General features: G+C 34.9%; 1 protein-coding gene across 25 annotated transcripts in view; it reads left to right on the forward strand.

Annotated features, from left to right (window-relative positions):
* The window catches only part of LRRFIP2 (LRR binding FLII interacting protein 2), a 109,391-nt gene that overhangs the window by 39,616 nt on the left and 54,109 nt on the right, over positions 1-15,666 (forward strand). For 17 of the 25 annotated variants that reach the window (XM_045536950.1, XM_045536956.1, XM_045536866.1 and 14 more), the window contains exons 4-6: positions 2,885-2,971; positions 9,470-9,526; positions 9,625-9,669. In XM_045536950.1, the coding sequence (XP_045392906.1) occupies positions 2,885-2,971; positions 9,470-9,526; positions 9,625-9,669 (189 nt within the window). The remainder of the gene's footprint in view (positions 1-2,884; positions 2,972-9,469; positions 9,527-9,624; positions 9,670-15,666) is intronic. The other 8 variants (XM_045536965.1, XM_045536994.1, XM_045537009.1 and 5 more) reach the window with 2 other exon arrangements.

Consider the following 15,666-nt stretch of genomic DNA (forward strand, 5'->3'; position numbering starts at 1 on the left):
TCAAGTACAAAGCTACTATACATGGAAATGAAAATTCCTACACATTGCTTTGCCTTTCTTAAATTAAAAAGGTTTGAAACTTTTGATACTTTGTAATTTAAAAAAGTATTTGCTATCTACTGAAGCATAAAAGCCTTGAGGTCTTTTTGTATAAAAATACAAACTCTGGTAAGAGAGTAGTGTCTACTCAGAGAGGGGTAAAGAAGGCAGATAACTTGAAGCAGAACATAGGTTTTTTAAAAGATCTATCTCACATGTAAAATTCATGTGAGAAGACTAATTGCTCTGAATATGTCAGTGATTATAGCTTGAGGTTGGTAGATTACAATTTACTTTGCAAGGTTTTTGATATTAAAAGGCCAGACCGGGAAATTGCCAAAATTGGGGTAGCTGAATAGGAGTTAACTACTTAACTGTCTCTGTTTTAGAAGCCTACCATGACCTTGCCGGGCAAAACTAATTTCTCCCTCCTGCATGTTTCCTTCCCATGTATTTCTGTCTCCTTAAACTTGGATTGTAAGTAGCATTACTTAGGGCAGAGATGTCGTATCTTGCTCTGTATTTTCAGCACCTAATATAATTGTTTACATGTAGTAGATCCTTTTAAACATTGGCTGAGTTTCTTCTTATCATGCAACATGGGCACATTTATAACAACATGTGAAGAAGCAACTACTGTAGTTATCACAGGGGATAATCTGAATCAGAGTTAAGATGTGGCCAAGAACAGGAAACCACTAAAAGATAGAAACCAGAGAGAAAATTTTTAAGTTTCATGTGGTACAACAAGCTATTTCTTTATCTCATTTGCTTGATACTGTGGCCCAAGGCTTGAAATTCGTTAGTTTATTTAGTAGACATTGAGGCATGAAAGTTGTGGGGTGATAGACATGCAATTTTAACACAATGTAATAAAGCCACAATAGAGGCATGGGTATTAGAGTATTACTCTGTGAAAGAGGAAATGGGGGAAATCTTCATAGGATATGATACTTTAGTTGAATAAGAAGAGAAGGGAGAGTACCTCCTGCCAAGCAAATAGTTTGTGAAGAGAGGCTTAACAGAACACAGTAGAGTCCAGGAACAGTGAGATATGGGGTGTACCTAGTACTTGTGGAGCAAGTAGAGTAGTCCCCCCTTATCTGTGGGGGACACATTCCAAGCCTTCTAGCAGATGCCTGAAACCTTGAATAGTACCGAAACTGATTGCCATCAATCGGGACACATTTTTATTCATGTCTTCCAGCCACACATGTAATGCCTTTTCCATCTTAATTTAAGCACTTATCACACACTGTGTCTGTAACTTACGTAGTTTGAGGTGTGACAGCGAAACTAGTATAAATTTCTTTTTCCTTCTTCACAATTTCACAGATTGAAGATTTGTTCTTACCATAGATTTTAGCAACCTCAGCAGATGATTTTTATTCTTTCAGTATGAAGTCAAGAACTTTTACCTTTTCACTTAAAGGAAGCACTTTATAGCTTCTTTTTGTCATATCCAAATTGCCAGCATCACTCTTGCTCTCTGGGGCCTTTATTAAATACAATAAAGGTTACTTGAACACAAGCACTGGGATCTGATAACTGAGACAGTTACTAAGTGACTAACAGGTGGGTAGCATAGACAGTGTGGATACACTGGACAAAGGGATGATTCATGCTCTGTGAGATTTTATCATGCCACTAGGAATGGTGAGAAATTTAGAACTTATAAATTCTTTCTGGAGTTTTCCATTTAATATTTTTGGACTTTGGTTGACTGTGGGTAACTGAAACTTGGATAAATGGGGACTACTGTATTGGGAAATAAGGTAAGGACCTGTCTGTTAAGAGCCTTATTTCTGTTTTTGCCTGTCCTCTTTCTTCTCTTCTCTCTGTGCTATTCTATGGAATTTTTGCTTTAACCATAAGTAATAGGGAGCTAGTACAGGATTTTACACAGCAGAATGACATGATCAGAAATGTGTTTTGAAAAGCTGATTTATCAGTCATATAACATGTAGAAGATGAATTATAAGGCAGATTCTGGAAGTAAGTAGATGGATTTGGAGGCAGTTACAGTAGTCTGAGCAAGAGATGAGGAGCTCTTATGGTGTGATTCCATTTATATGAGAGGTCCAGAATAAACAAATTCATACAAACAGAAAGTAGATTAGTGGTTGCCAAAAACTAGGAGGAAGGATTAATGGGGAGTGACTATTAATGGGTATGGGGTTTCATTTTAGGGTGATGAAAATGTTTTGGAATTAGATAGTCGTGATGATTGCATGTCCTTGTGAATATACTAAAAACCACTGAATTGTATACTTTTAATTGGTGAATCTGATGGTATGTGAATTATATCTTAATTTTAAAACAGAGAGATGGGGGCAGGGCAAGAGAGAGAGTGAGAATTGGTGACGAAAAACTTCCTGAAACAAGCAATAACAGTGAGAATAAAGAAAGCTGAGATGGGTTTGAGAGACTCAGTGGTAGAGAACTGACAGTACTTGGAGACTGAATGTTGGCAACATCCAAAATAAAATAGCGGTTAGTTCTGAAGTTTCTAGTTTGTATAATTGAATTAATAGGGAAAGAAATGCTGGAAAAAGAGCAAGTTTGGAGAGGCACATAATGAACTGTGTGAAATGTGTTGAATGTGTAATCAAGGCAAGCAGTTAAAGGTAAAGGCCTAGATTTGAGTAAAGACTTTGGGAATAAAGAGAGAAGTGAGTATGCGGGAGTTGACCGAAGCAGTTAGTCAAACTTGCTGATAGATGATGTCTTGTCCCCCCTAACCCCCGTTGGAAGGTAATGTCTCATTTGTTCCTTATCCTCATATCTGGTGTAGAGATTCTTTTGGTTTTTGTTATGTAAAGCTGAGTTTTATATTACTTTTCAGGCAGAGGCAAGACTGGCAGCAAAACGGGCTGCCCGGGCAGAAGCAAGAGATATACGCATGAGAGAACTGGAACGACAACAAAAAGAGGTAATTTGAGGGAATAACTCTTAATTCATGCTTGTCCCCCACAAATTCAGTACTTGGCTAGTACTGATAAGTGCTTTACTTATATTAGCTAAAGTAGGTTTAGAGATGACAAAATTATTTAGTATAGCCCTAAATGTCCTAGAATTTTGATTAATTACATTATGATATTTGTATAGTAAAACACTGTGAAGTCATTCAGCCTTACAATTTTGAAGCATATTTAATAATGGAGAAAAATATTCTTGTAAAAAAATGAGAAACAAAACCCATACCAAAAGAATTTTGGTAGGACCTCAATTTTGTGTTACAAAAACCAGTATCTATCCATATGCAGCATCAAAAACTACTAGAAAAGTGATTATTACTATTACTTTGGTTTGTCTGTAGTAGAATTGTTGTTAGTTTTACTTTCTTCCTATGTTTTTCTGTAGTTTACAAATTTTCAATATGCTTTTATCATCAGAAAGCATAAAAAAATTTAAAAAAGCAGGCATATAAAATCGAGCTAACTAAAATAAACAAATAATCCTTTGCTCTTTCCTTCTGATGTTTGCTTGGTCCTGAAAATTCCTGTAATAAATATTTTTGATGTTGCAGTAGTATGCAGGGGGGAAAAAAACCCGTGGAACAGTATTATGTACTTTCTTTTGATTTTGGTGGTAGATTTTTCCGCTAACAAATTAAAAAGAAATTTATATATTCGATATTGTCATAGCTCAAAAAAACAGTAACAGTTGATATGTTGGTATTTTTTTTTAAACCCTCATATACAGTTTCAGATATTGAATGCAATTCATGGCTTAAAATGAAAATGTTACAATGCATTGTCTTTTTACTCCTAAAATCATTATGCTAAGTATTATAATAAGCAGATGAGACGGTTATTAAACATAACTTCTATTTATGGTCCTCTAAGCTATGGAGAACCTTGTATCTCTTATTATGGAACATATTTAGCTTAGTAATCTTCTATATTTTGAATGTGTAACTTGGTGTCAATTATCATTGCTCTTTAGGGCAAATGTATATGATTAATTAAAGGCTTTTTGGAAAATGTAATATGTTGGAAACTGTTTAGTGTATGAAACTTTTGCATTTGTAGCACTCTCATCATTCCTTTGATCGGAAATGGGGACAGATTCAGAAGTGGCTGGTAGGCCAGGATTGCCTGTCCTGCATGTTGTGATCAGTCACTGAAATAATGCAGTCTTGATGTAAAACATTGACTAATAGCTTGCCAATTAGGAATGTTTGGCCTGTGTGAACCTAAAGGTCAGAATGTTCATTCTGTCTATAGTGGACCAAAAGTGTACTTGGAATCCAGCTGTTTCCTGTTGTGGTCAATATGCTCACCTTCATCTCATGAATACTCCTGCTCAAGAAAGACAGAGAAAAATGAGTGTGTGTTTTCTTTTTATTGGTTCTTTTTTCCCTTCCTCTTCCTCTCCCTTCCCCTTAAAAACAAAGCAAAACAAAACAAAAAAACATGAAAAACTAAGTCCACAGTGAGAAATGACCCAAGTCATTCTGTCATCTCCTCTGAAAATTACTCTTATTATGTCAACTCTCGCAGTTCCTTTTTAAGTCTTCAGCCACTGCTCCCTAATTTGTTAGCTACAAAAACAAACTGTAAACCAGTAGAATGTTACTGTGAATCATTCCTAAGTTTGAACTTTTTTCAAGGTTGATAAGTTCCCCCATTGTCTCCTATAACAGGAGTTCTTAACTTGGTATGTGATTAGACTTGGAAGGTGAGATAAGAAGCCTTAAAATCTCATGCAAACTTTTGAATGTATGTATTTTTATGGGAAATGCCCACAGGTATTTTTAACATTACATTCTCAAAGGAGTCTGCGATTCCTAAAGGGTTAGGAACCACTAATTGCTGTTAAACAAGCAACTTTCATAAGCAGATCTCTTTTATAGCAGCGTTTTAAGGTACAACCAGAATTAAAATATTTATGACTATAATAACCTTCGAATTTAAAATTTTATCATAATTCTCGTTTTGACATTGTTTTAGAAAAGAGAAAAAGGATGTTTGGGTACTGGAAATTAAATGACTCCTCGTGTGTGTGTGTGTGTGTGTGTGTGTGTGTGTGTGTGTGTGTGTGTATGTATTTTGGAGTGGAATCTGTCCTTTCTTTTAACTAAAGCCAGCCTGATTAATTTTATTTGATGTGTCCTCTGCATGTAACTGGGTTAATATTATTGCTGATGCAATAAGAATGTTTTGTGTCAATAAATCACTTTTACTTGCAAAATTTCCATGCAGATACTAGTTTGTTCTTTTAATTATGTATTATAGTTCTAAAATTAAATTGCATAACATTTTAATATCTTAGGGAAACCCCAAAAACCATTAAATAAAGAGAAAAGTCTATATTAAAAGTTTAATATTTCATTTTTGTGTTCAAGGGCCATGAAGATAAACAAAGAAAAATCTTTGTGAAATATGTGCGATTCAGACAGTGAGTGTGCTAGAGTTTCATAGACAGAGTAGTGGTTTAGGGTAGAGTCTTAAAATACAGGTGGTGACTAACTCAAGTCTTGATTGACAGCTAGGAATTGGACATGCAGAGAAAGTGGGGTTTAGTTTCAGATGGGAGTAATTATCACTTCTAACCCCATCTCTTACTTGCTTTTACTCCTTTTAAACTGATTCTTTGTCTTCTTTTCTTATTCTTGTCTTTCTGTCTACTTTGTGAACCCAGAGCAGAAGTTGCCATGTGATAGACACAGTATAAAACCTAAATGGCTAATAAGTTTATAGTAAAATAAACATGCACATGCAATAGGATTGTCAGTTACTAGAAGGAAGAATCTTTCCATATTAAAAATTTCCCCTAATTTTAATACTCCCTTTTGTGTGGGGGTGGGATGTTGAGATGTGAATAAGGAATGCAAGGGCACTGGGCTCAGGAATGAAGCTAACTTTGATTGCGTACTGTATACCAGCTCTGTGCTAGTGCTTTTTATGTAGATTTTAATTTCACATTATAAGACAGGTATCACTATCTCCATTTCATAGACAAGGAGACAAAGGATTGGTGAAGTAAGTAACTTGCCATCTCTGCATGGTCATTGGCAGAGCCAGAATTTGGAGGTGTGAGAAAGTGCCACAGCTGCTAATGAGCTGGAAGGTGAAAGGACCAAGAAGAAAAGGGCCCAGGTCTTCCTGGGCCTTCAAATAGCCTTAGTTTGGCCAGCTTTCCATGAGCCTAATGATTCTGTTTTTAAACTGAATATCTTAATCAGTAGTATGTCTGAAAGAGTAAATGTATATCTGGAAGAGTAAATACAGTTTCTGAAGTTTCCTAGCTTGAAACCGAAGGAATGATTCCAAGCTTGCTTGGAAAAAAAAAAAAAAAGAAACTGAAGGAATGACTTCAGCCCTGACTTAATATTACTTGTTGACAGATAAGATGGCCAATTGTATTTACGGGGCTGTAGTTTTCTTTTAATAAAACTACTTCATCCTCACTTCAAGTGAACTTTTTTTTGAAAACAATGAGTATGTTTCATTTTCATTACTTTAAATGTATCAAAATGTAATTTTCCTGAAGATTTTGAACAAATATACAATCCACTTTTTAAGACATTGTTCTGTTTGTTCTGTCTTGGGCTCTTTTGTACTAGTAAGGACTTCTGGCATAGTAACAATCTGTTGTTTTCCTGACTGTAGAAGAAAGGGATACTCTGCCTTGTAATTGGTACATAGGAACACAGTTTGCTGCAATCATTTCTATTTGGTCACTGGCACTATTACTTCAAGAAAAGCCAATTGACGATGTAAATACTACTCTAGTAATACCTAGGAAATGAAGCCTTTTGTTCTCCCAGAGAATGGGGAATCTCTGAGTAAAAACCAGAATACCTTGCCATTTTCTTCTTGGTTTTTTTCTATGTAGTTAGTGGAGATTTAGCCAGTGTAGGATGTTATCTTTATGGTTCAGTGGTCTGGTGAGTCAGAAGGTCTGAATGCTGGTCCCAGCTTTATGACCTTGTAGATTCTTACTTAATCCTTCTGTGTTGCAACTTTCTTTACTGTAAAATGAAGGGATCAGAGATGATCTCTAAGGACCCTTCTATCTCTTAAAAATAATTGTAGACTTGCTACCAGGGTCTTGTATGCAAGGGTTTCGTTTTGTTTCCTCTCACATTTGCCACTATGCAAACATATTTGAGATAGGAAGAGTAATTCATAGCTACCCATATGTTTTGCATTTCTATACGAGAATGGTGCTATTTGGCAGACTCTTAGTAGCATACATATTTGGAGTGTTTTTGGTGTAATTAAAATCTGCTTCTAGGTTGCCTTACTGTTTTACCTAAATGTATATTTGTCAGATAGATTTAGAGAGGCTGCTGTCCAGTATGGTAGCCACTAGCCATGTATAGATAATTAAACTTAAATTGACTAAAATTAAATAAAATTTAAAATTTAGTTTTTCAGTTGTACTTCCAGCATTTCAGCTGCTCAATAGTCACATGTGGCTAGTGGCTACCATATTAGACAGCACAAATATAGAACATTTCCATTGTCACAAAATTCTACTGCACAGGACTTACTTAAGGTAGAGTTTATGACTATAAACTATATTCTCTGTCTAAATTAAGTGGCTTATATGGGGTTTATATTTTACTCTGTAGTTTCCTGAAGTCTTTTAGGCCAATTTTTCAAATGGAGCTAAAATGAAAAGCTGTTTAAATATAGAAATACTATAGATTAAAACTTAATATGGTATTTTAATTTAGAATTGTTTTCATAATCGGCAAAATTGAAAATAAATATGAATTCTTCTGTCTTCTGCTGCATCTTTGATAGGATGTGCTCTTTAGATGATTTTTAAAAAAGTGCTCTTGTGTGGGAGGTGAAATAAAAAGGAAGGATAGGATAAACGGAAGGTTGGACATTAAACCATGTATTTCACCCTGGTATCCCAAATAATACTGGGAGGGGCATGTAAAATTAACTCACCTCTTTAGTGCAAGGATTTTTTTTTTTTTAGATTTTATTTTAGCCTATTATGGGGGTAGAAAAGTTTAGGTTACGTATATTGCCCTTGTCCCCCCTCCCCTCCAAGTGCAAGGATTTTTAAACTAAACAAGCTAACTAGCCTAAAACTGATTACCTCTGTACCCACATTGCTGGGCTAATGCACATGCCCCCAAAACTTTTGTGGTATCACCTGATAAAGTAAGGGAAGAAATTTGCTTGGTTTCTTGCAGACTGCATGTGTTTGTTGCATAACAAAAAATGTAAATCAGTGATGAATTCCTAAAGATCCGAACACCTGATTGGAAATTGAATCATAGTGGTGCTTATAAACAGAATTCAGAACAGATTTGACCAAATGCATCGTGTATGCAACAGATGTCAACCAGGATTTTTTTGGAATTATCCTCAAAAATCGTGACCAAAATAAGGGATTAAACTATGGTGTTTCAGTTGAATTACTATTTCTGTTTTGAAATGTATAGTCAGCCATAGCCTCATCTCTTTGTTCTGCTGGTATAATGATCATGCTGGATTGCCATGGAGTGGTGAGGCATTGACTGATTCATTTTGGAAAAGATAGCGTTGATAAGTTGTGAGCCTAGTTGGACAGTTGTGTGTAGATTTTTAGTCAGTGCAAATTACTTTAACACCTTGGACTCTAAAATTCTAAAAGATCAGAAATTCCTTCCGGTTTCAAGTGATTAGATTCTATGGTCTAACCATTTGATTTCACATGACTCAAGCCTTTATGCTCCATTGCTAATAGCTGAATGTGGAAAAATTTAGAATTGCATTTAATTTAGTCAATTGTTCGGCTATGGGTTCTTTTTGTTTGTTTGTTTGTTTGTTTGTTTTAAATCTGCTTAAGGCATGACTCTTGAAATAACTTTACCAACTTTATGTAATATCTTCTAAGCATAGGTAGTTTTTCTTACTAACAACACATACTCAGGGTCTAGTTAATTGGACTACATTAGATGATCTTGCACTTAGTTTTTTTCTAGTTGGTGAAAGAAAAAAAAAGAAATCTTTACAGTGAGCACAAAATTATAACCTAGGTATATTTAAAGCAATATAGTGTCTTCTTGAAATACATCTGTGATAAAGTAAACATTTCTTTCTGCCCACATAAACTTAACATTCATAATGAAAAAAGTAGATGTATGTCTATTTTTAATGCTGAACTCAACTTCTCTTTGTTAAGTATACTTGCATATTTTTATCCTGGTATATTGAGCTCCCTTGGTCATATATAGATTACATCCTACAAGTGATCAGACATACATATACTTGATAAAACAAAAACATTACCAAGATTATTTATGTTTCTTTCTAACCAAAGAATGTGGTTGCCCTAAAGCAAAGTTGTCTAAACCTAACTGCTCTCTAAGGAAGTGTTGCTGAACTGTTTACTGACTGATCTTTACTCAGTTGTTCTGATAAACTATCTGTGCAGTGATTAACTCTCCACATACTTTCTCCTTTTCCTTTCCCAGGAAGATTCGGAAAGGGCCAGGTATTCCCACCGGTCCAGTCATCATCGTCCTTATCTGGTTTGTAATAACCTACAAACTTGCCCCTAATAGTTTTCTTCGTTAACTTAATGTAGTCACTCACAAACTTTTACTATGTTTGTTTTTATTTTTATCAGGGAGTTGAGGATGCATTGTCCATTCGAAGTCTTGGCAGTCACAGGGTTGGTATTTTAAGTTGTTTACGCCATAGTAGCAAAGCTTTTGTGGGAGCTTTCTTCAACATGATTGCCTAAACAATCTGATAATGTTCATATATTCCTTTGCCTTTTTTAAAAAAAGTAGTAACTATTGGCAAAGTCCTTTCATTGAAAAATGATGCTTTCTCTCAAATTATTGCTATGAGTAAATCAATTCTAAAATCATGAATATTTTAATCTATTAACGTATCTATTCTCTTTTTCTATAGGATTTGATTTTGGGAAAGTATCATAAAGTAATAAGATTGATTTTATAGAATAACATTTGTTTGGTTCTAACTTTCAGGTTTTTCTACTTTCCTATCTTTAAAAAATGACTATTAAGTATAAAACAGCTTTGGTGGTTGGGTGCCTGATTATAATTTTATTACACGGGAAAATTAAGCTATTGATTTGAAAAATTCCCTGTATATGTATAGGAATTATCGTGCTTCAACATTTGGATTAATATTTTATAGAATATCTGAGGTTTTCTGGTGTGGATTGTTGTAAGTCAAAATAAATGAGAAGTTGCTCCTTAAAGACTTGCATGTTGTGCCGAGGTCCTGATCTCTCAAAGAATTTGCTTTAAGTCTTCAAGCAGTGCTTTGAATTTGTACATGGATAATGCTGTATATATGCTTACACCTATATTTTTATCAGTGAGATTTTTATCATGTTAAGGTCTATATTTATGAGTTTTCCCTAACTCTGATTTTTTTTCTACCTTGTATAATGTATAAAAATACACTATGATAAACTGAGTGTGTTCTGGCATACTATTATAGTTATTGACATGTTTGCATTCGTAAATAGTCTTTCATGCTGGTTATTTTTCTTGTTTGTGAACGTAATCTACTGTCTTTTTGGAGTAAGTTAGTAAACTAACTTTTGAATCATAAATATTTTAGTCACAAAACATTATTCTTTTTTAGAGACAGGGTCTTATTTTATTTTGTTGCCCAGGCTGGGTGCAGTGGTACAGTCATAGCTCCTTGCAGTCCTGAACTCCCGGGCTTAAGCAGTCTTCCCACCTCAGTCTTCCCAGGAGCTAGGACTACAGGTGAATGCCACCATACTTGGCAATTTTTTAATTTTAATTTTTATAAAGATGGAGTCTTGCTGTGTTGCCCAGGCTGGTCCCAAACTTCTGGGCTCAAATGATCCTTAGCCTCCCAAAGTGCTGAGATTATAGGCATGAGCCACCACCGTGCCTGGCCTAGTCACAAAACCTAAGATTTTTAAGAATCTTAATGAATATTTACAGAAATCTAAGATAATTGTCAGCTTAAAAATGATTCTACAGAAGAAAAATTTAGTAAGAAATTCATTATGCTTCTCCTTAGAGATGTAACACTTTGTTTTTTCTCTTTAAATATTTTGAAAAGAATCATATAGGGAGTTAATAAAAGCTTCCAAGTTGAATGTCAAAGGCTGTAAAAATAATTCCCTTCTTGTTTTTAACTTATGGCTTTTTCCTTTGCTTTCCATTAAAATCTTCATAGTGTGAATTTTCACACAGTTGTTATTAAGCTAGTTATTTATAAATTTGTATATGACCTTAGGGGAACTTGATTATATATTTTTAACTTAAAGGTAAAACCAACTAAATTTGAACTAATTTGGGGGCCTTTAAAACAAATCTGCGAACAAACAAATAGAAATCTGCAATTAAACTGATAAGGAATTATATCCCCAGAGTATCTATAAAATAATCATGCTGATTTTCTTTTTATGGCAGTTGTATCATTAAACACATTTAAGATATAACTTTCCAGAATTTTATTTCATTATGTTAATTTTGAAAATTTGTACTACGGGATAGAATAAAGCTCCCAATATATTTTTTCCATATCTCCTTGTCAAAGCATAGCTCCCCGTATTTTTAAAAGTCAGTGTGTGAAATTCAAGATTAATAAAAATTCTACACCCTAGAAGAGATTCTGGTACTTTACTATCTGTGAGTGTATACTAACATAGTTTAAATGTTTAGACTTTCCTGAAAATAAGTCTGAAAAGTTACTAATAATATCATTTAAAAAGAAATATAATTGAGACATATGTTTTCCTGTTTGGTTTTAACAAAATAATATTGGGAGTTCTAAGTTTTAATTAGATTATTTGCTTTTAAAAATAACTTTACCATCTCCATTAAGCTGAATATGTTAGACAACTTTTCTCCTCGGTAAAAATAAGTGTGATGGCCTAAATTTTCTTGTGGTTTGCTATATAATTTTGAGGTTATGGTATTTCCTGGACAGTTATTTAAAAAACTTTATATGCCATGTATTAAAAGGGTAATACTGTTTGAACCTAGTATTTGATGTATGACTATTAGCAGTACCTGGATGTGAGGTGTATGTATTTATTATAGTCTTATGCTGCATTCTTAGGACTTAGGACTTTCCTCTTGCCCAATTAACTTTCCAGCTACCTTTTTGAAAGGTGGTTTGGCAGAAGCTATTTGGGCTGAAAACATTGGTGTCAATGCTGTAGACATTCTGTATAAAAATAAACAGAGCAAAGATAATTCAAGACTGAATGGTAGGGCTGGGGGAGGGAGGATTAAATTAAAGCTATGAGCTTAGATCAAAACAGTCTATCTGTTAGTTATGTGTAATAATCAAATCATTAATAGTGTAGAACATCAGTGGCTGCCTTAAAAAAATCTTACAAAATACTTTGTCATTGCTTTATATATTGAAATATAAGGAGACAATAAGGTGGGCATCCAAAATTAGAAAATGAGGTGATCTTGAATCACAGCAGTAGGGGATACATTGCCATTTCAGATCAGTGGAAATTTTTACTGTTATATGCATTCAGTTCCTATTTATACGTCAGTGGCCTTGGTATGATTTTAATGGATTTAATTCTAAAAATGTGATTGCAATTTGTTTTTTCATTTACTATTACACTGTTTAATTCCATTGAAGAACCCATCGAAAGTTATAACTGGGATACTTTGGCCCAGAGCCAGTACACCGAAAAGGAAAGGCACCATGATGTGTAGGCCAGAAAAATGTGTGGTGTTAGTATTATGCATTCGCTATTGACTTTCAGTGTCCTGGGGGTTTGAGTAATAGGTACCTGCTAACAGAAATTGACACTTGCTGAACTTTGTTTCTACAACCTTTTTGCTGTATGTACTTTCTTTCTATTTTGTTTCCAAATGAAAACTTTTTAGGTATGTTTGTCTGATAGTTGAAAAAATTAAAAAAAAATACTATAATATCATATTTGGAAATGTAAACTGAGCCCTTAATATTTTTAATTTTTCCTCCTTTGATGAATCCTTTTTTTAAAACAACATAAATACCAACTTCCCCATATTAGGCAGGGTTCTTTTTGTTGCCCAGTTGTTCTCATAGTAATTGGTTTGTCCAAATTGTGAATTGCCCCACCAGGTAGATACAACAATCTTCTCTTTTTTTTTTTTTTTGAGACAGAGTCTGGCTCTGTTGCCCAGCTGTGGCGTCAGCCTAGCTCACAGCAACCTCAAACTCCTGGGCTCAAGCAATCCTTCTGCCTCAGCCTCTCGAGTAACTGGAACTACAAGCATGCGCCACCATGCCCGGCTAATTTTTTCTATATGTATTTTTAGTTGTCCAGCTAATTTCTTTCTATCTTTAGTAGAGGCAGTGTCTCACTCTTGCTCAGGCTGGTCTCAAACTCCTGACCTCGAGCGATCCTCCTGCCTCGGCCTCCCAGAGTGCTAAGATTATAGGCGTGAGCCACCACGTCCGGCCACAACAATCTTTTAAACCAGCTGAATCTGCGTTATATTTTGGAAAAGGAAAATTGAAAGAGATTATTTCAATTTAGCTTTTTAAATGCTTTGCCTATGTAAAATGCCATTGGTGCTACAGAGAGAATGAGACGATGTGACTACTCTTCTTCAGTGACCTTATCTGGTTAGGAGGATGGAATAGTTTATGTACCAGAGTGTATGACTTAAACAATATGTATTTTGGTCCTGGGTTGGTTTTTTTTTTTGAGACAGGGTCTCACTCTGTTGCCTGTGCTAGGGAGAGTACAATAGTGTCATCATAGTTCACTGCAACTTCAAACTCCTGGCCTCAGTTGATCCTCCTGCCTCTGCTTCCTGAAGTGCTGAGATTACAGGCGTGGCCACTGCGCTATTGCCCCCTTTTTTTAACAAAAGAGATATTTGTTAATTGAGAAAAGAAGTAAATGGAATTTTTATAGAGAAAGAACTTTATTTTTAGGGGGATGTCACTTATCAGAGAGTGACATTTTATCATTACAGGTTATTTACCAAATGTGTACTGTTATGCATTTCAGAAGATTTTGTAACAAGATTTTGTTACATATGCAATAGTAACACTATTGCTTGCTTTTTCTGTTAGCATCAGGATAATATTAGGTCATTAAGTATGAAATGTGCGATTTTGAATCAAAAGTATAGTTTATTATATCTCAAACAAAAAGCATTACAGTTAATCAAAGTGTGCACCTAAGCAGTCGACATAGTTTTGGCATCTTAACAGTAGCTTGCTTATGCCAGCAGTGAAGAAGCCTGGAAAGTGAGTGGTGATGAAATCGCCAAAAGCATTTTCCATAGCTTGTTGAAAATCAAATATTTTTCCTTGCAAGAAGTAGTCCAAAGCCTGGAAGAAGTGGTAGTCAATTGGTGCAAGATCTGGTGCATACAGTGGCTGACAGAGTTTCCATATCCAGCTTCTGTAGTTTGAGAAGCGTTGTTTGTTTGACATGTGGTTGAGTGTTGTCTTGCATGAGGATTGGCCTGTCTCTATTGACCAATCTCGGCTACTTAATCGCAAGCATTGTCACCATTTCTTCCAACTGGTTGCAGTAGGTATCCACTGTAATCGACTGACCAGGTTTCATGAAGCTATAGTGGGTAACACCCATGCTGAAACAACAAACAGACACCATTAGCTTTTTTGGATAAATACTCAGTTTTGGACTGTGTTTCAGCACTTCATCTTTATCTAGCCGTTGTGCTGAATGCTTGCAATTGTCAGAAGAATCCATTTTTCATCACACATAACAATACAGTGTAGAAATGGTTCGCCTTTATGTTGTGGCAGAAAAGAAAGGCAAGCTTCGAGAAGATTTCTCTTCTGATGCTCATTTAACTCATGCAGAACCCATCTATCCAGCTTCTTTACCTTGCCCGTTTGTTTCAAATGGTCCCATGGAGTTGGAATAGTAATGTCAAATCTTGCTAATTGACATGTAGGTTGAGATGGATTCACTTCCATTACAGCTTTCAGCTCATCATTATCCATCTTGGTGTCAGGTTGCCCATGTGACTCATTTTCAAGACGAAAATCACCAGACCGGAACTACTCAAATTATCGATGTACTGTGTATTCATTAGCCACATACTTCCCGAACACGTTGATATTTTGAGCTGTCTGCACTATATTGGTTCCACGATGGAACTCATATTTGGAAATAAGAATTTTTGACTTATCCATGGTTTCACAAAAATTGCTCTAAAAAAATTTTGAAAGATAATCCTAAGCCAAAATGTGTGCTTGAAAGACTGAGGACGTACCTTCACAATAAAAATAAAATAAGAAGTATCAAAGTGAAATGTCAGAGATATCAGCTGTCAAACTTAGTACTTACAGAAATCGGACATTTCATACTATAATATAAGAAAAGCATGCAAATGCAGATATTTTGATCTAATACTTTTTGGTATCTACTACAGTAACATTTTCAGTGAATTTATATCAGTGGTAAAATTGTACCACTTAGCCTTATACCTATGAAATATATATTTTTTGAGGTTGCTGCAGTATCTTTTATAAATGACCATCTCATTAGACATGAAGGGATGAGCTATTATCTTAATGCCTTATTAGAACTAGATTATATAATTTGGTCTTCTAATATATTTTAAGTTTTTAAAGATTGTTATCTGTACAACAAATACATTTTATGCCGTGAATCAGTATACACATGCAGATCTGTGTATGTGTGTTC

Source organism: Lemur catta, chromosome 1 (genome assembly GCF_020740605.2).
Source record: "Lemur catta isolate mLemCat1 chromosome 1, mLemCat1.pri, whole genome shotgun sequence".
NCBI lineage: Eukaryota > Metazoa > Chordata > Mammalia > Primates > Lemuridae > Lemur > Lemur catta.